The sequence below is a fragment of the Theropithecus gelada genome, chromosome 9, assembly GCF_003255815.1.
Source record: "Theropithecus gelada isolate Dixy chromosome 9, Tgel_1.0, whole genome shotgun sequence".
Classification (NCBI taxonomy): Eukaryota; Metazoa; Chordata; class Mammalia; order Primates; family Cercopithecidae; genus Theropithecus; species Theropithecus gelada.
Window position 1 is genome coordinate 113,480,518 of NC_037677.1, and position 21,174 is coordinate 113,501,691.

Here is a 21,174-nt window from a genome sequence, read left to right on the forward strand (position 1 = left end):
TGCACAAAATACTTGCATTTTCATTCTATGTTTTCAGGAAAATATTTTTAAAATGTAATAGTTTTTCTTTCTATTTACTATGTATTTTTAAAACTCTCTTTTAAGATCAGAAATCATAAATTACTTTTCACAGAGCTATATAATAAAGAATATTACAAATGAAATGTGTTTATTGGGTTTCAGAAATTGGGTCAGTTTATTCTGAGATCTGACATTGCAGTTGAGCTTTAGCTTCTTCTATTTGAATAAAAAACCTCCCCTCTACTCCACTATACACAAATAAAAGGAAACATAAACACTGTAGAGACTATTGAAAAATGGTTAAGAAAACCACAATGTACCAAAAGCAATTTGGTTCTCTATGCAGAAATGATATATTTTATACAAAGTCTCTTAAAAATCATAGGTGCTTGCAACTGGAAGCAAATGTTAGAAGGCAATTAATTCTTTGAGAAAATTGAGAATTACTCAGCAGCATTTTAACAGTAATTTTGAGATTTACTCAACAGCAGTTTAACAGTCATTTTTACACTAGGTGTAATACATCCTCAACAATTAATCTGGAGGAAGTTGCTGTTTGCACAGCAACTCAGAACACTTGTAAGACAATCCTGACAGGCGGATCTTTCGGGCAGTCCACAGGATAACTCCTTGGCAGCGGGGGGAGGTAAAAAAATGAAGTGAAGGGATCTCAACTTCCAGAACATCCAGTTGTTCTGCTAATTTTGTTGTTAAAACTTAATTGTCCATGTACAGGCGCACATGGAGAACCTTTGTAGCAGCACTTTGCTGAACAGAGCTGTTTCCTGCAGTGTCAGTACACAATTCAGCAGTACTAAGATTACAGTTGAGAGCAGAGCAAATCCTTTAATTGTATAAGAGCATCAGATTAAGCAGTAACGTCCATGCAGTTCATTCTGCTAGCTGGTAGTCTCTTCTCAGAAACAAATGTTTACTAAGTACAGGGAAGGCGCCCTCCCTCCCCCTCCCTGATGGGCGCTCATGTGCGCACGCATACACGCGCGCACACACACACATACGCACAAACAAACGCACACACACAAAAGAGAAAGAAAGAAAGCGGAGAAGCGGAGGTTATGAGGAAACGGTGGGGGTGGGAGTATCAACCAGGAAGAAAATCCACTGCTGCTTTCCATCCCAGGACTGAAAGAACTTTCCCAGTCTCCATTTGAACAAAACATGACCCCAAACCTCTCTTAAGGAATGGTTATATGGCCAATTAAATTAATTTCCAGCTGAGATAATTAGTTTGAAAGAATAATTTTATGCCAAGTTTCCCTAAAGTAAGTTAAGAATCTCAATTTTTATTTGCTAATGTATTTCAAAAGCTCATACTCTTTCATAGGATTACAGAAAGTAAACAAAATAAAATAAAATAGCTCAGATCATCTAGCTCCAGTAAATTAAAAAGCTGTACCTTCCTATTTCATTTTTCTACATTAGTATCACATTAGAAATACTGAATGAAGAGACCAGTTAGAGGTCAAACAATGATAAAAATCAATCTTACTTTTAATTCAAAACCTGAAAGGCAATTAGATTTTTTTTCTTTCATGGAAATGTTTGACTGGTCACACCAACCAAGAGACATCTAAAATTTATCTTTTATCAACTACCCTTTGGTATCAGTTAATGGCCCAAACAAGATGAACTCTTACAAAAATAAATCTGTGTGGGGCCAAAAGTCACATGTATTTAGAAATACCACAGACATAGAAATTAAATGCAAATTAAAATAAAAATGGTTTCACTGGAAATGAACAATTTTCTATTGAAATTGAAGTCTTATAATTGCTACATGGGTTTTTGTTTTTTAAATTCTTCTAGGGCAGCATGTAACCTCTTTTGACTCCCCCAAACGAAAAAGCGAACTAACTGCCTGTCTGGCAGTTACAAAGGAAATTTAAAAGAGCTTGATAAAGCTTACAGTTTGGAGGGGACCTGGGGTGAAGAGAAGCATGATAAATTAGAAAAATGGTAACTTGAAAAGTCTCTGGCAATTAATTGTGGCTTAAAAGGATCTTTGAGAATGACCAAGATGACACAGCTATGAAAGCACTGCAAACCACACTGTTAAAATGGAACAGGAGTTCCCTTGCAAAGGGGCTCTCCCTTTTGAAGTAAGATTTTATAGAAGTAACTAGATAAAATGAAAAATCATCTTTGAGGCTGACTACCTTGTCTAATTGCAACTGTTAGTAGGATATCCACCTTCCTGAAAGTAATTCATTGAAAAAGTGTGAATATGGATGAAAAAGCTTAATTCAGACAAGCAGGGCCACTTTCAGATAAGATGGTTTCAGGAGAAAAGCAAGATGGCAAGAAAACATGATACTCTTAAGCCTCTGCCTGACTGTGATGCAGACACATTTTAAGATCTGCTCACCTCCTTCTCCATACTGAAGGCCCACGTGTCCTGGCTGTCTTTATAATAAAAATGTCCTAAAACATAATGACCAATGGATAAACACAAACTCAAAGGAGTTAACCAGTAATTGACCAAACATGAAGCTCTCTCAAAAAGGTATAGAATAAAGTGGATACAATAATAAAATGTATTTGGGGCTTTAGAATGTATATTTTTAAACTAGATTCACGGACAGTGATTCACCTTTATATTATCATACTATCATTTAGTAAAAGCATCTTTCTAATTCAATGATTACGGTCAGAAATTTTCAAGGTATCTGACTTCTGGGAAAAAACTATTTCTCAGCATGGTTAAAATGTTCAATAAAATAAAAAAATGTGCAAATGGAACTTATGCTGAAGACTAAAGTAGCTTAAGGCTGGTATTCTGACAGGCTAATTTCTAAAATTTATTTTGAAGCATGGCCCTTTATTGGACATTTGGCATGAAAAAGAATGAAATAATTTCTTTCCAATTATTCTTTAAGACTTTTTGCTAATTCAGATAGGCTCTCCTTTTCAGAACTCCGTTTTACTTTCCTCCCTTGACAAGTGATCTTTAAATTGCTTAGGTTAGCCTTAGAGAATGAGAAAAGGAAGACATGAAACTCCCTGTAAGTATGTACGGTCTAAGGAACAGGATGTGAGTATCTTAGGGTCAATGAAGCAACTTAACTGCAGAATCATCACCTCCTATAGAAGGAATCTTATGGTCATTCTTTTCTTTCCCCTTCCTTAAGCTCTTAAGACACTAAACGCAGTACACCATAGTTCAAAAAGCACTGGCTTTGGAGATGAAGTTTAAAAGGTTCAAGTGCAATTTGAACTAAATGTCAACTAGAAGTGTAATTTTGGGCAAGTTGTTTACCTCACTGAGCCTCAGTTTTCTCATCTGTAAAATGGGGATAATATCCAATCTATAAGTTTGGGAGAATTAAAATAATACACAAAAGCACCTGGCTTAATATATGTTAGTGAAATACAGTGACAACAACACAAAAGCAAATTCCAAAACCCTCCATCCCCAAACTGGAAGCTGGTTCCATTACTGATAGCCTCCATCTATAACTAACATATACATCCTGCCTACTATAATTTCAGCACATTTCCTCTTAGACGGATATTATTTTATTATGAATATACATTGATAAAGAGTAATAGAAGTATTAACTTAAAACACACACACACAGAATGGAAGTTTCTTGGCATTTCCCCCCAACATGCTTTTTCCTTTATTATACCTATATCAACCAAGAACATCAGACTTAGGCATTCTGTTGATAAGAGTTAACATGTTTCAGATATCTCACATAGGATTAAAATGGAAGGCAATCTGACCCACACTGACATATACTGGATTTTCTTTTTCTTTTTCTTTTTTTGAGATGGAGTCTCGCCAGGCTGGAGTGCAGTGGCGCGATCTCAGCTCACTGCAAGCTCCGCCTCCCGGGTTCACACCATTCTCCCGCCTCAGCCTCCTGAGTAGTTGGGACTACAGGCATGTGCCACCACGCCCGACTAATTTTTGTATTTTTAGTAGAGATAGGGTTTTGCCATGTTGGCCCAGCTGGTCTCAAACTCCTGACCTCAAGTGATCCGCCTGCCTCAACTTCCCAAAGTGCTGGGATTATAGGTGTAAGCCACCATGCCTGGCTTGTGATCAGGTACTTCTAACCTCTAAAAGCACTTGGGGCAATAGTGAAGGGCTGACCCCTGAGAGTACTACTCTAAAAGATAACAGTCAGTCATTTTGATTTAGACTTGTCAGTTCTGAGGATGTATTTTAAAAATTAATTATTTTACATTTCTGGGTTTGTGTTTTTCTATAAAAACTACAATGAGAGACACGTAACTAGGAAGTATGTGCCTCTTACTCCTTATCCTAACTGTGAACAGCTTTACCAAGTGAACACATTTGCTAGGAATTACTGGGATTCGAAAGCTGAAAGGGACTCTGTACAGTACATAACCTACTTGCCTCGATTTTAGATTAGAAGAAACACAACAAAAAGAAAACAAAACACAGAGAGGTTAAACGACTTGTCCAAGTCATCTGGCCCAGTCAGAAACCCAGGGGGTCTAGTGTCTTAGCTTTGGTCCTTGATGATCCATTATCCCAGCATTATAATTGTAAGATAAGATAGGAAAGTAATTTATTGAAATGCTTTTCCTATATGATCTAATTTACTTGACAATCCTACAGGGCAGGCATTACTACCGTCACTTTACACACCAGGAAATTCAGTCATAGATTATATAACTTTCCCAGGGTCACAAATACCTAAACAGCAGACCCAGGATCTGAACCCTACTCTGTCTGATTTTAGAGTTCGAGTCTTGGAAATAACTGGATGCTGCTTTCCACCCTGTGCATATGTGGACAGGCACTGGCTTAGAAAATGAATTACATTGTTTCCTTGTTACTCCCTGTCCTGTCTACAGGCTTTTATTGATTAAAATACAAATCATTGTTTTTCTGACCCTGGGCAACACTTAATTATTCTATTGCCAGGTATTATAGCTGTCTGAAAGTAAAAGAGTTTCTTTTAAAAATTCTATAATTTAGGCCAGGCGTGGTGGCTGACGCCTGTAATTCCAGCACTTTGGGAGGTCGAGGAGGGTGGATCACCTGAGGTCAGGAGTTCGAGATCAGCCTGACCAACATGGTAAAACCCTGTCTCTACCAAAACTACAAAAATTAGCTGGACATGGTGGCGGGTGCCTGTAATCCCAGCTACTCAGAAGGCTGAGCAGGAGAATCGCTTGAACTCGGGTGGCTGAGGTTGCAGTGAGCCGAGATCATGCCATTGCACTCCAGCCTGGGAGACAGCAAGACTATATCTCAAAAAAAAAAAAAAATTCTATAATTTAGAATTTTCTCTCTTTGATTCCCACCCATTCATTGGCCTGAATCAGTGAATAAAATATCTTACTATATTTTAACATTATCAGATTTAATCTTAATCAACAGAAAGAGCATGAAAGCAAAAATGAGGTTTGCACTTAATGTGCCTGGCCAGCCCTTTACCTCTTATAGCATAAAGGGACATGATGAGCATAATTCTGATCTAAATTATAACCAATTGGAATTCATAACATTCACATTTACTGTGAGATTTAAGATACTAGGATTAGATGGTATATACTTATTAGAAATAATTAACAGGACACATTTTGAAGCTATTCTTAAAATAGAAGCAGAATAAATTAGGCTTTCCCAAGCCCTGATTATCTTTTCCTTTCTTTTTCTTCTTTTTTCTTAAAAACAAAACAAAACAAAAAACCCTTGCTTTGCGTATGTTGGTGACAAGAACATTAATTTTAATTAATCCTTATAATTAAGCATTAAAAGTGTTTCTTGCCTTCTTATAGGTCCCTAGGAAATAAATCAGCATATCTTTGACTTTATAATTTACCAGAGAGGAGTTACTCAATTATATGGAATCTGTACATATGTTGATTTTAGGAATTTATTAAAAGAAAAAAAACTTTCTAGGTACAGTGTGATGTTATTTAATTTTCTGGTTAAGTGAAGATCTTACGCAGAAAACATCTTTGTCTCTACCTTTACACTTAAAACATTTCTTGGCAGTTTTCAAAACTTTCCTGTCCCATCTGAGGCCAATCAAATGAGCACAGCTGAATCTTTCTTTTACAACTGGGTATTCTGTTGTCTCTGGTAACTTAATTTGGAGTAGGTACAATGGCAAAAAAGAGAGGCAAGACTGAGCTGAATATAAATGGTTTCCAGGCATTTAAAAAATGTGTTAAAACCAAATAATTCAATCAAACCACCAACCAACAAAAACCTCTAATATCAAGCTCATGTGCCTATGTGACTGTCGAATAACGGGAGAATGCTGATTGAGTATTGTAGTTGATATTCTACTGTTTTAGTCATACTGAAAATGTGCTCATTCATTCATGTATTCAAAAAGAATTTATTGAAAGCCTACCATATGGCAGGAATCGTTCCATGTGTGTAAGACACACCAATAGACAAAACAGGAAAAAATTCTTACCCTCATGGAGCTTACATTCCAGTGGGGGAGAGAAAAAAATAAAACAATAAATATAATAAAGTATATAGTAAGTCAGAAGGTGATAACTGCTCTAGGGAGAAATGAGGTAGGATAAGGGGGAATCAGAGCTTGAGGGAAGAGGAGTTACAATTTTGAATAGGGTGGCCAGGGTAGGCCTCATTAAGAAGATAACATTTGAGCAACACATCCATGGAGGCGAGGGAGTAAGCCATGCAGCTCTTAGAGAAGACCACGACAGGCAGCAAAGGGCCTAGAGTGAAGTGGTACTGGGACAAAGAGGCCAAAGGGGAGGGGGAAGGGAAGTTACAGTGGCTGGGGCTGGTGTGTGTGTGTGTGTGTGTGTGTGTGTGAGAGAGAGAGAGAGAGAGAGAGCACACATGCATACATATGTTGGGGCAGTAATGTCTGTATTAGAGCCAACTGTCATTGGCATCCTCCCTTGACCTTGATTGAGGTCAAAAGCCAATAGCGCCACTCACCTGAAACACTAACGGTGGTGTTGCCACAGATCGAAACAGAAGTGTAACTACTAGAATGCAAAGACAGTTTTTAAAAGCAAAGGAAATATTTTACTTATTAATTGCTGACCCGACTTCAAAGTGCTTTGACAGGCCAAGTCTATAAAGTAAGACAATGTGGTTAGTATAATAGAGTACTTATTAGTCAAAGCCAGCCAGAAACAGCACTGAAAATAACCCTTCTCATTCCTGGAAGCTAGGCCAGTTTCAGGGGATTCTGACAAACGATACAAACTGTTAAAGCTTACATGTAACTACATTAAATTAAACTTCTTTTAGTCATTAAAAGGTTTAAACATAAACGAATGAAGTGTGCCTATCTGGGTAAATAATTACCCTATACATACACAGAATTCTCAGATTCAATCTGGATAGTCTAATTATACTTAAGAAACAGATTTTTCCGCCGGGCGCGGTGGCTCACGCCTGTAATCCCAGCACTTTGGGAGGCCGAGGCGGGCGGATCACAAGGTCAGGAGATCGAGACCACAGTGAAACCCCGTCTCTACTAAAAATACAAAAAAATTAGCCGGGCGCGGTGGTGGGCGCCTGTAGTCCCAGCTACTCAGGAGGCTGAGGCAGGAGAATGGCGTGAACCCAGGAGGCGGAGCTTGCAGTGAGCCGAGATCGCGCCACTGCACTCCAGCCTGGGCGACAGCGCGAGACTCCGTCTCAAAAAAAAAAAAAAAAAAAAAAAAAAAAAAAAAAAAAAAAAAAAAAAGAAACAGATTTTTCCAGAAAGGTGCTCTTATTTGATAAATTACTGTCAATATGAAAATACACAGCATCAGTTATTTTATTTAGCTAAAGAATGTCAAGAACCAAATAATCGAGCATTAGGTTACAAAGTTTAAAAGTTAATACAGCAGTCCACAGTATTTGTATTAGAGCTTTAAGTAGATAAATTAAATTGGAATGTGTCTCTTAAGCAGTCATTGAACAAGCAAGATGAGAAATAAATTGAGCTTCACATCCGCCTTTATGGCATCTAACAACTGTGTCTGTCAACACATGGATCCTTTTCACTGTCAATTCAACACACATTTTGCAGACCTTGGGCCTGCAATTATTTCATTTCCTTTCTTGGAAATGTAATTTCCACTTACTTTTGGAGAACAAAAGGCAGACAAAAGGAAGAAGGAGTTGCAGTATTTTCTGATTCAGATTATCTGTGTAAAATGGTAAAGGAAAAAAATCTATACACACACACTGAAGCATTTATCAGAAACTAACTTGTCTCAGCCAAATTGCTTTTGTGTCGGGATATTGGTTCAAATGTAGCCAGATTGTTGATGTCAAATTAGGTGTTAAACAAATTTAATAGGAAAGATGAAGAATGAATATAGATCATCTTTCTGTTAGAACTGTTCAAATGACTCTAGTCAAAAGAAAGGAAACACATGACTACAGGAGAAAATGTGCTTTTAAACACAGTGAAATTAGATAAAACTGTAAATCAGCAAAGAAGGCCATTCATTCCAGAAGAGAAAACAAAGTTAATAGTAGCAATGAGAGAATGCAAGACAGGAAGAAAATATCAGTGGGCAAAAATAGATCCAAATTGAATTTCAACTTCATTTGTCCAGGTTTCACCTTTTAAGCTAAGACAGCTAGAGTTACAAAAAAGGGGTTCTTTCTCTCTTGATAGGACAGGAAATCAGAGGTTTAATTAACCATGATTACAATATTTGGCTGATCTGATTTGTCTCACCTCTTCCTTTTCTTTAAGTGACAAACTAGCTGACATCCTGGCAAGAGAACTAAAGCAAAACTGTAGACTAATTTCAGAAAGAGCTGCCATTGTTATAAAACAAATTGATCCTCCACTAGATCTGTCTGAAACGCATTCAATAGCAGGATTAACTCTTTGACAATCAAAGTGCCACTCTGAAGCAAGTCTATACAGATAACTCTTTACATCGTATGTTTTCATTTTCAGGATAGAGCAATATTAGGCACATCTTTAACTGAAGACTAGAAAAGACGGTTGTAAAAGCGTGCCCTTCTAAGTAGCCTCTGAAAGATCTAGTATCTTCTTGGGCTGCTCATCCATTAAGAGGGATGATCTATGTATTTAATCTTGGAAGACTGATTAAGTGTCTCCTGATGCAGAGTCTGTATCATCCAGATCAATTCTTTGTGTAGAAGAACCTGATTACCAAACCAGTTTAGGGGAAGTAATTCTCTTTGTACATGGTACTTGCTTTAGATCTGAATGAGATCTCTTAGCTAGGAGCCTAGAATGAAAAGCTGGCCCATCAAATGAAAAGAAGAAGAGAATTTATTGGCGAGCCAAATCAAAATCTCTCTAAAGAGAAACAAATCAAAGAAACACACAAGTTAGTCATTTACAGATTCTTCTATACACCACTTAGTAAAGAGCATCGTTACTTACTGAAACGTAACCTTGGAACTTGTGCATCCTTCCAATTTACGGGGCCCTTCACCTGGCTCAGGTGTTGGGGGGGACGGGCTGTTGAATTCTGCCTCCAGAGTTTTCTTGTTCAAGGCTGTTTTTGTTACACTGGATACAGAACCCAACACTGGCATGGATTTGGACTCTGAGGTTGCTAATATCCCAGTTGGACCTTAAAACCAAACACATACCTCAAGTTTAATAATTCTGTATGATGCTTATTAATATGGTACTGAAAAACAGATTAGCTGAAAATCCCTCAAGAAGTGAAAAGGCCACGTTTGTTAAAATTTCAAGAGCATGCTGGAAAAGGTTCTTGTTGGAAATCTGCTCTGCTTTGGTGGTACTACTACGTTTCAATCTATCAGGACCACACTGAGAAATTGCGCACAAACCTTTAAGAAAACACAAAATCCCAGGCCACAATTCCCTCACTGACCAGGTTCCTTAGTAATAGTGGAATTGTGAAAAGTCTTTTCCTCTCATAGAGTATGGCTTTCTGACAGCCCTACTTGAACCATTTCGCCTCTCAAGAGTTAATTCTTCCCAAAACTTAGCTCTGCATTTTAAACAGAAAACAGAACAATGTCAAAAGGCTCTTTCTAAAAGGCTCATGAAGGCTTCTTGAGCATTAAACAGCTTTTATGAACATTTTCATTTTAATGTGAATGAGAAGTAAGTGGATTTATTTCCTCTTAAAACACAGACACAAAATTATAAAAATTAAGTGGGAAAGAGTTTGGCTATTTACCTTTTGGACTTTTCTGCTCTTTAGGACAGGATTTAAAAACAGTAATAAAACATGTTACTGGAATTATTGGCATATCAATCTAAAAATTCTGGGCATTGAAGCCAGTCCCTAATTTTAGGTGGAAAGATTCTATCCTAGTCAGCTTTCCTCAAAGCATGATTCTAGTAAGTACTTCTTGAAACTTCAGAAGGAAAATGTTTTTAAAACAAAGAGATTTATGACATAAGTCACAAATATGCAAATTAAATGACTATTTCTAGAAATAAAGTGAGAGGATAACCTCGAAATGTGCCAGTAAGAAAAGCACAAAACTTGGGTGTCTCTTGGGTGTCTATCCCTAACAAATGTCAGATCATCTTAAGATGGAAAGTACTAGTGGGTATAATCCAAAATGCTAGCTAATCCCTGACTATTGGTATTAAGCTCTGGAATGCTATTCTTACATTTGGATTTAATGTGCCTGATGTATTCAATATAACAGTGTAACATATCAACTCTAAAAATGAAGGTCTAATTTGAAAAACCTACCTAAGAGAGACTAAAAACTTGTGAACCCATTCTGTTGGACACCTCTCTGAGCCTTGCTCTATACAGGTGACACAGGACCTCTCTGTTCTAGTGGAAGCCCCAGTTTACAAAGCATTAGTTTCTATCTTCCCTATTTAATTCACCTATACTCTCTAGGCAGACAAGTTTGGACATTATTGGATATTTTGATTTAAAGGGCCTTTTCTGGCTGGGCGTGGTGGTTCATGCTGCAATCCCAGCACTTTGGGAGGCTGAGGCGGGCAGATCGCCTGAGGTCAGGAGTCAGAGACCAACCTGGCCAACATGGTGAAACCCTGTCTCTACTAAAAATACAAAAATCAGCTGGGTGTGATGGTGGGCGCCTATAATCCCAGCTACATGGGAGGCTGAGGCAAAAGAATCACTTGAACTCGGGAGGCAGAGGTTGCAGTGAGCCGAGATCACGCCACTGCACTCCAGCCTGGGTGACAGAGAGAGACTTCGTCTCAGAGGGGGGGAAAAAAAAAAAAAAAAAAAAGGCCTTTTCCTCCCAGCTATGTCAAGCCTCATGTTGCATGGAGCTGTGGCAGTTAAGAGAGAACGGCAGAACACAAAGACCAATTAATATTAGAGTTACTGAAAATATAAATACGAAGTTGAATTCAAGATTTGCTTCTGATCAGCTCTATTCTGCCCTTGGGTAAGCATTGACTACAACACTAGGTAGCTTTAAACAACCTGTCCTTGTAAGAAAGATCTGCTTCTGAATATACCAACACATTTTCTGCAAAAAGGAAGGAGAGTAGTGAGCTAAGCTACAGCTCTATTTTTCTTGTGTACAAAGAGACATTTTTTAAAATGTACACTGTTTAAGATTATTATTACTGTATCCTGTTTAAGCCGCCCAATGTTCTCTAAGAGGCACTTGCCGCTCTTTGAAATGTTAGTTTGGTAGGCCACAAGGCTAGGTAAAACAAGGGAGCATCAGTTAGATGCATAAGAAAAATCCTAAGGAAAAGGGTACAACATCCTTTGTCCCTGGGGAAGATGACCATTAACCTGAGATCTTAGCTCTGCAAACTCTCAGGCTGTCTCTCTTCTGACGTTTCCTTTCTCTACTGGTGACCTCACATTTACTTTCCCATAAGCCTTTGCGGGCAGAAGAAAACCACCCCAGAGATTCAAGTACCTGAGACACCAACCTATCCAACTCCTCACCTCTGTCACCTGACTCCCCCCATGCAGCTCTGCGGCTTTACTTTCTTCCTTAGGTTCCCCCCTGGAATTTTTATTTGTCGCTCCACAGCCTTTGTAAAAATACTTACATGGTAAAAGCCACCTCTAGTTTGATAATAGAAAAATGTTTTCACCACCTAAAAAATGGTATGATTTCTTTTTTAGATGATAAGACTTTGTAAGTTTGCTTCCTTCCTTTTTTTTGTCTTTTGCTTTGGCTATTAGGAAACTCAAAGGAAATTTTTACTCAATTACAAGTCACTCTCTTAGCGTGTATTTGCTCTCTACCTCACCAATGAGTTCTCATTTTTCTATTCATTTATTAACGGTTCTACTGAATATGCATTTTCTACTCTAACTGCCCTAAAATAATACAAGTATTTGTATATTGGTGGAATATAATACATAAAATGAAAGATTCCCACCATGTACACGAAATGTGTTCCTTTCTGTACTCTGAAATATTCAAATTTTCGTATTAACTGAAATAAAAACCTTTGCTCACTTCTTCCATTGAAAACTAACTCTGAAATGTGAGTGTTGCACATTTTGACCAAATTTGTGAGTGAAGTAAGAATGTTTCTGGAGGAACAAAAAAGCCAGTGGCAAAACACAAAATGTGAACGACAGAGCACTAAAATGGCACTTCAACAAAGTCCTTAAAAATAGCAATGTTTACATGAGCACTTTAAGGCTGAAATGATGAAAAGGATGACTCAAGCACTGATTAAGTCACAAAATGAATAACGATTATATGTTACGTGGAGGCTGCATAATGCTCGCAAAGCCATCCTAAGAAAAAAAATGCTGTGGCACCCCCTTAATTTTCCTGAGGTAGTTGTTTTGGGGGGCACAGTAGGGGGGAGAATCTTTGTCAGATTTTAATAATAGAACCTCCAAACCAACCTAAAAACTGAATGGTTGATTTTTTTTTTTTAAAGAAAACAAAAGTTTCCTCTTTTTATAACAGAAGTTTGGTTGGTATTAAACCACTCTGGGTTCGAGGAATCAATTTACTCAATTGTCTGAGTAAATCTCTCTCTGAACATTAGAACTTGATGTTCAAAAACCCATCTTTAATATTCTAGCTACTTAAATTTGGTCACTGTGACTCAGTATTTTCCAGATTTAAACTGTTATGATAGACTACTTGAAGCTGACTGAACTCAATCTAGAAGCCTCAGCCCATTAGCTGTGGCTGCTGATTAATTTTACTTTAAGGTAGTTTTTTGAAGCCGGCCTCCTACCTGGCCACAAGGGGAAATCTCATAAAGGTTTCCATTAATTCCCATGACCGAGCTGATGAAACCACTGAAGACACGCACAGTTCTGGGAAATATTTTGAGGCCTAATACAGACCTAATGTCACACAAATACAAACTGTGAGCTCGAGATTTGCTCAGATGGTAGGTACATTATCGTCGATGACAGAGCTGGAACTTCCCAGTCACTCAGTTCACAAGTAGGCACATTAAGCTAAAGGGATACAAAGAGTAAGGATGATTTTCTTGCATTTGTAACTGATGTGTAATTTCTACTGCAACTACTAATTATTGTCTGCTTATTTCGTGCCATGCACATTGCTAAGCATTTTTCACATATTGACTTAATCTTTAGAATAATCCTATGAAGCAGTGCTTTTATTATTCTCATTTTATAGATGAAGAAACTGAGGCACAAAGAGGTTGAGTAATTTGCTTAAGGGCAACCAGCTAGTATACAAGAGAACTAGGACTCCAACTTGGGCGGTCTGGCTCCAGAGCCTGTATTTGATGCTATATTGTTGCCAAAACTCTTCCTGAATGTCTTTACACAAGGGCATCTTGCATTAAACAAAGCAGATCTATAAATGCCTGGTTACCTACAAATAAATAAACATACCAATAAATAAAAATATCTAAGAGTTCTTATGAGATATCCATAAATATCTTTACCCATCCCATACTTCTCACTCATATTAAAAATAAATATTTTAATAATAATTTTTAAAAGCTTGTTTCATGTTAAAAGAGACTTAGAAGAAGATGTTTCAGAGATGAAGAGAAGGACTGTGGAGAATTCAAACCGGCTTACTACTGCTATCTGCTTCTGCTGTCACCTTTCTGCGACGCAAAATCCTTTCTAACTCAGTTTCACTGTTTTCAGGGTCAAGGGATTTTAAGCTTCTTGAACTAGTGGATTTGTTAAGTGTCCCCTAAAGTGAAAACAAAACAAAAACAAAAAGGTTAATGTCTTAATACAATATACAAAAGAATATAAAAATCAAACCATGAAAACATTACCAGAATTTGAATGGAATTATGAAACAAAATGAATTTGCTATATATTAATATTTTTTAAATGCGCACATTTTCAACAAGACAGAGTGTTGGATCATTTAAGAAGATGCTACTGATGGTGTAAATACTAGCTTTTGTTTCAGAAGAACAGTACAAGAACACTTCTGGAAGAGGTGACTGTGTGAAATTCATCAGTGGGAAGGTACCTGCATATCGACGATTAAGACTGATGTGTGTTGACTGGGTGGAGAAGAGAATTGATATATTAAACTCACCTTAGAAGGATATGTTTATATGGCAGCCACAAGCTACTAAACTGAAATCACAGCGGCACTGAAAAATGTGTGACTGATCCTTCAGAGGGTGACCCTGGCTGCACACCTGATGTCCGTGGCGTCGTAGCTGTCAAAGGAGGCACATAATGCTCTCCAGGGGCCGACCCAAAGAAGGGCTGCACTGAGCACATCTTGACTTCAGTATGAAAGGAAAGTTATAATCATACAGAGAGGCAAGCAAGGGTCAGCATCTTAACTCCACATTCCTAACACAGGGGACAGTTAATGTATTATTCAGGGCCCAGAAGACACTGAGGGAAACAAGAGATGCTATAAATCTGTACTCCTGCTGAAACTGATACTGGCTTTCAAGAAGACAGAGAAAGATCCATGTTTCCCTGCTCTGGCTCCTCCGAGAAGTATGTTACAGAGTGACAGCTATGGTTTTCCATCTCCATTACTAGTCAAGTGTCTGTACAGAACACTGGGGGACGTATTTCTCAGTATATATAAGGATTTAATACATCAACAAGTCTTTCCTAAGAGATGCCCATTATTTCTTTGAAATGGTCCTTCTCAACTGTGCCACATACTTGGGAGGCAGTGGAGGGAGGGGAAGGCAGGAGAACCATAATCTTTTGATCAGAGGAAATAAGAACCTCAGGTCTGGTGTAACTTGCCAGACTTCATGCCAGAGCCAAAAGGCAGCTTTTGTCCACCAAGGCTAAAAACGTTCCCAGCCTCTGTAATGTCTGAACTCACTAAAGACTTGCCTTGATCCCGCTCCCTCCCTGCCTGCCAACTCCCTGAAGGGTTCTAAGAACTCTAGTGGCTAAAAATGGTAACCCTTGTTTCTTCTTTAGCCTATAAAATAAAACAAACAAAAAAAAAAGGTGCTTATAAAATCAAATGGCTACAAATCTCATATAACAGAAGTTATGTTATTTTGTTTAGGGAAGTTTTTCCCCAACTGCTTAAAGTTATAGAAAAGTAACCCGTTGTCAGGGAAGAAACTGACGTAACAAGATTAGGAGATTATATTATTTTGCTGTCAGCTGCCTAATCAACTGGTTTGCAGAAGACTTAAATAAGGCTCATATTTTAATCAGGCATACAATTTTTTCCCCTAGAAGTATCTCTTTTTGTTTTTCATTTATTGTGAAAATTCATTAAATACATTAAAAGGACTATCACATCACATGTAACACTTTAATGGCTTATTTTATCATTAAAATCTGGTTTGTTTCTTTAACATTGCTGATATGCTTCTACGTGTAGAAGAGTCACACCGTGAGGTGTGACCGATACTGACAAGATACAGAAAATAGAACCATAGCCACTTTACATTTGAAAAAAGTACTACAACTACTATTCCCATATCATTTGTATTGATAATTTTTTAAAACTTACCATCTCTATCATTTGTAAACAGATATTTGAAAAACATAAGGTCATCACTACTAAAATAAGTTGTAAAACTACTACATTGTTTCAATAGCAAGGACACTGTGTAATTTTTCTCAATGGCTTGATTTAATTCAAGGAAAACTTATAATGTGTGTGTTCGTATATACATACATACCTTTCAAGGATATCTTTTATTGACGAATGTATCTTTCACAATATTTTCTAGCTTTTTATTTGGATAATGGCATTATTTCCTCAAATTCTTGACTGTGGTAAGCTACTCTCTCATCATACCTGATTACTGAAGGTATCCATTTTCCATGTTCTAACCCTTGAATCCCCAACTTCTTTCTCCATTTACTGATGGATGTGGTGGCTTCAGCTAATATATGAGTAAACTTTCAATACAAGGGCAATTGTGGAGGAAAGAAAGGTTTCTGCATGACTCTCAACTGAAATGATGAAGAACTCAGCTAATAAAATACCAAGACTATTTTAGTTATCTCTTTATATTAGAAACATAAAATTTGAGAATCAGAAATTAACTGAGAAACTGTGGTACATATAATTCCTTCACTTTATAGAAAAGAGAATTCAAACTCAGTGAGCCTCAGGGTCTAGGGACAGGTCCCACAATAAGTCACTGATAGGGCTGGATCTAGCACTTAGATTTCCCAAGTCTGAAACCAATACTCTTTTCCTACTTCAAACCACTGTGATCATTTAACAATCTTAGGCCCCACGCTAGTCAAATGTTCATAATACTGACTAATCTAATTGTCAGGCAAAATTAACTATTCAAAAACTTCTGGGTATTTTGGAAAACTGAAGATGTCTGAAAAAGACCCATATAATTTTTTAAAAGTTGATTTTAGTTCTTTGATTTACAGCCAACCGAAATTGAGAAGAGAATTTTGATTTGTATCAATCTATTCTTCAGAAATCATCACTGTCACTTAGAGTGGCTTTTTAAGTAACTGGGGTGACTCAAAAGGTTTCATTTCCTAAACCTCAAAACCTTCTGTGACTATGAGAAATGGACTATACATATTTTTATCTACAAAATACCCAGCTTTAAAACTTAAGTGGAAGCAGGTTTGGAAAAAGGAGGTCAGTCAATACTGAGACATTAAAAACTGGCTTGAAAATTGTTCAACTCAGAAAATAGAATAGGGCTTTGAAACTCCCCCAAACCAGAGACTTGTTTTCTACCTGTGGGCTAACTTAGCAGAAGGCCAAATCACTAAGTCTTACAACTTGGGTCACATTCCATTTCATCAAAAAATAACCCACACTGAGCTTCTTTCTGGTTCTGTTCCACAATAGAACCAAACCCAGTGTTTCTTGGTTTCTTGACAACCCCTGGTACCAGTGCTTGTGTTTTTCAGTACACAAAATGCAGGCTTTTTGTGTTCATCTTAATTGTTTCTTACATGCCTTGATTGTGAGGTTGGCACCATGTGTTTTACAGGGTACTAACTTCAATAATCGAACTAGTCTGAACTTCAGCAACAAGCACCACCAAAGACCCAAATGTCTGGCACGTTGAGCTAGGAGCTTTCTTTTTCTCTTTTTTATAAGAATGTGTGTGGTTTATAGGCTCCAGGTGACAGGGAATTACAAATAGTCCATCCTCCCTCAAAGAAACTTCTATGGGGGAAGAGGAGAACTGCCACTTGGCAAAGAGTAGGGGAGAGAATCATGAGTTCTACTTTTAAAAAAACTTAAGGTAAAGAAATAATATTGTCAGAGTAGTAACTCCTAGTGATACATTAATGCCAGGTAAGGCGGTGAGATCTAAAGATAGATCCAAGGCAAGAAGGATGGGGGCAATTTGCATTAAAAAAGATGTCTTAAACTTTTTTATAATTTATAAATTATTTCACGAATTTCTCTCCTTGAAGTGGCACAAAATTATGGTGAATAAGGTATTTAAGAGTAATGCTGTAATTCAGTAAACTTGCTACCATCCAGCATTCTCAGAGAATGGGATATCTTGGCTAATCAAATATTATCATATGTACCTCATAGAAATGTCTGATTTTCAAAATTAACCTAATTTTTAAAAAGTCAAACTCAGTATAGTCTACGCTTTCACTGTTGACCAGAACCGTGCCCCAGGGGACATCTTTATGAATATGAATTAGCATTATAACACAAACATAACAAAAGAGACCGTCATAGGGAGTTCTCCTCAATAGAACACTGAATAACAGACTTTTCTGATCAAAGAATCCATTAGATAATCACCACACGCTTTTTCAATGGCTTTAATACATTATTCTGTAGGTAGGCCACCACTGTTAGCCAGTGATACACCTCTCTTCAGTGCTAATCCCACTCACTTAAAACTAAAGCAAACTAATTAAGCCATTCTGGGTTAAGTCTACTGTTTAAAGACATGCTTGATGAAAATAATCCTGTTTACCACAATTATGTGGATGTCTACATGCAATGCATAATTAGCACAGCAACAACAAACATGCGAGTATTCAGTCCTGTACCTCCGCCCCCATGTTTGTTGACTTACTGTGCATAATAACTGGGATTGGGACTGAAACAGGATCTGAGAATAGAGCTCTTAGTATCTGAAACATTTTCTAAGTGAGGCATCTGTCTCTGACAGCAACTGCTGGAGAGTGCAGTAGCCGCTGATTCCACGGCAAAAGCTCACAGTTTGAAAAGCAAAAATATGACTAGAAAGGGACACAAAGCATGCTCTCCAACCGTCAGAAAATAAAATTAGTAACATAAAAAAGGGCCTCTTATTTTATTCCTCAATTTATCATCAAATAATTGTTTCGACTGTGAGGAAAGGCAGACTGTGACCCTGTTACGAAGATATTTGGGGAGGCGCTTAGCTTCACATTTAGGATTCTCCTTTTAGGCTTCAAAGTAAAGCATTATTCATCTATTGTATTTCTGTTTTTCATCAACATGTACGGATCCTTACATATGGCCAGACACTTCATCTTCAAGCTGTGATGCCAGGATTGGAGGGCAAGAACAGGAAACCATGACTTTGGTGAAAGTGTAACCACTCTTTCAGAATAAAAACAGCACAGTGTTATTTGATACATTATTAACATATGTGATAGAGCAGTCTGTAAGCACAATCAAACTGGCCAAAGATGAGGCTAATTGTAAATGGGAATAAAACACACCACAAACAACTCACAAAACAACAGATTTTAAAATACTCTCCTTTCACTTCCCCATTAGCTAAACAATAAACCGAAATCTATTCTTACCAGTATTCCTTTTAGTTCATCCACTGCACTTTCGCAGCCTTTAGAAGATTCTGGCTATAATTTTAAAAAGAAAGAAAAATTACTGAGTAATTCAGTTTTAAGATACTAAACAATGATTTTTACATGGCAAAGTATTAGTAGCCTTATATTGGTAATATATATGACTATGTATATTGTTAAATTAGGTCTATGTCTTAAGGTTAGGAAAAAATACTAGCCATGTTAGTGCTCTCAAGTAGCAGTTAAACAAAAAAGAAGAAGTTATATTCAAAGCGAAAGGAGACAAGCTACCCTCTTCTAAATACCATATTGTTACCTCTTGATTATTATCATAGAGAAGATTTGGTAAACATCAGATTTCAAAGGTCTGATTCCAAATTATTCAGAGCTTCTTACAGTAAACTGTTCTCCACCGGCATTGCTGGACTCTGCCAGCAAGCAGGGACTAGGAAGAAGGCAGTGCAGAGCAGAAGCAAGCCACAGGGCAGAAACCCTCTCTCAGCTCCACAAGCTATGGGAGGAGGTCAGCTTACAGGGGCCTGGCATGTAAGAATTTCCCAAGAGGACAGAGTCCAGAGAGCAGGGTCCAGCAAAGCACCTGGCTACAGGAGAAAGTTAGCATGGCTGGCTGCCAGAGCAGTCACAGACCTCAGAGGAGGGGCAGTCCAATCACTCATCTTGGAGGGAAAGTCAGGCTTGAGCAAGGTAGTATTTGAGTTAGGTGTGTTGATTACAAGCTCAGCTCTCTTCTGGCCATACCACGGACAAAACGACTTGAAGTAAAATTCTGGGTGTGATTTGCCTGCCCCACAATACCTAACGATCTCTGCAGATCACTCAACTAATTAATGGAGGGAAAATTTCGCATGAGAACCTCATGGAAAGTAAGTTCAGAAAAGACTTCTGATCTCCCTCGTACCACTTCCTTTCACGAAGGATAGAGATGAAGGGGAAACTTGCCAGACACAGTGAAAGGAACCCCTTGAGCCTCCTATTCCTGGAGAAGAGGTAAGGTTATAGTCTCTCTCATCAAAAAATGAGAGTGAATCAACAGCAACCTATAATCCTTTCCTCTCAAAAACAGAATCTAAAAATAAGATCCTACTTCAAATTTTAAAAACAGAGAAGTAAGAGAGAGAGAGGTTTGCTGCTCATGTGCAAAGCTAAGGCATTCAGCTCTCATAGCGCAGATTTTCTGTGAAATACACATGCCCTTAGTGCCAGTCAATAAGCACTAAGACACTAATTTCAACCACACTGGCACCAACACCACCACCAAAGGAATTTAGAAAATAAGCGGTTAAATTAATATTCTCAAGGCAGGCTTGACTTCTGCAGGTCAACCCTTCAGGTGATAAGCTGTGACGCTCAAACAAATGCCCTGCCTTTAGGCATACCCGAAAGTGCTGCCATGCCACTCAGGCTGCCCTCTGACTGCACAAGCCTTTTGCACCCTGGACCACAAAATGTCACCATCTGTGACATTTCAGGAGAGCCCTGATGGTACTAGGGGAAGACGTCTGTCCTCAAGCATGCAGCGACCATTTGTTTTAAAGGTTATTGACCAGGTCATTCAGCACTATATCTGCACAGTTTAAGATTACCAGCAAGAAAACCCAGTCGTCCACTGATCCTTGCTCAGTTGCTTCCCAGAGTTTGAATTGACATTAAATAATGTGTAACTGCAGGAAGAGTCATGGGAAGAAAGAAAAAGCACAAAGTGATATTCTGAAAATGAAAGTATGTATGGAACATTGCTTATGATTTAAGAAGTTTTCAACCTTTTTCTTTCGAAACTAATTTTGCTTCTTTATGGCATTGCGTTTTTCTCTAGTAAATAGTTTGGTTTTGCTTATTCTTTCCATAATTAGTGGTGATGTGAAAGTCATAAAAATGGATTCTTTTTCAAAGGTGGCACTCAGACCTTGCATTTTAAAGTATTTTCACACTTTATTCCATTTGATCTTGACAACAACCCCATGTGTCAGATAAGACAGGTGCTGTCTCCATCTTGAAGAGAAGAAGTGTGGGGAAGCTGTGTGACAGTGCCAGGGCCCAACT

General features: G+C 37.9%; 1 protein-coding gene across 5 annotated transcripts in view; it reads right to left on the bottom strand.

Moving 5' to 3' along the window:
* SHTN1 (shootin 1) overlaps positions 1-21,174 on the bottom strand; it is a 120,563-nt gene that overhangs the window by 7,862 nt on the left and 91,527 nt on the right. For 3 of the 5 annotated variants that reach the window (XM_025395605.1, XM_025395607.1, XM_025395606.1), the window contains 3 exons: positions 19,114-19,167; positions 13,975-14,095; positions 9,387-9,579 (listed from right to left, as the gene is read on the bottom strand). In XM_025395605.1, the coding sequence (XP_025251390.1) occupies positions 9,387-9,579; positions 13,975-14,095; positions 19,114-19,167 (368 nt within the window). Of the gene's footprint in view, positions 1-7,931; positions 8,161-9,386; positions 9,580-13,974; positions 14,096-19,113; positions 19,168-21,174 lie in introns of those variants that run through there. The other 2 variants (XM_025395608.1, XM_025395609.1) reach the window with 2 other exon arrangements.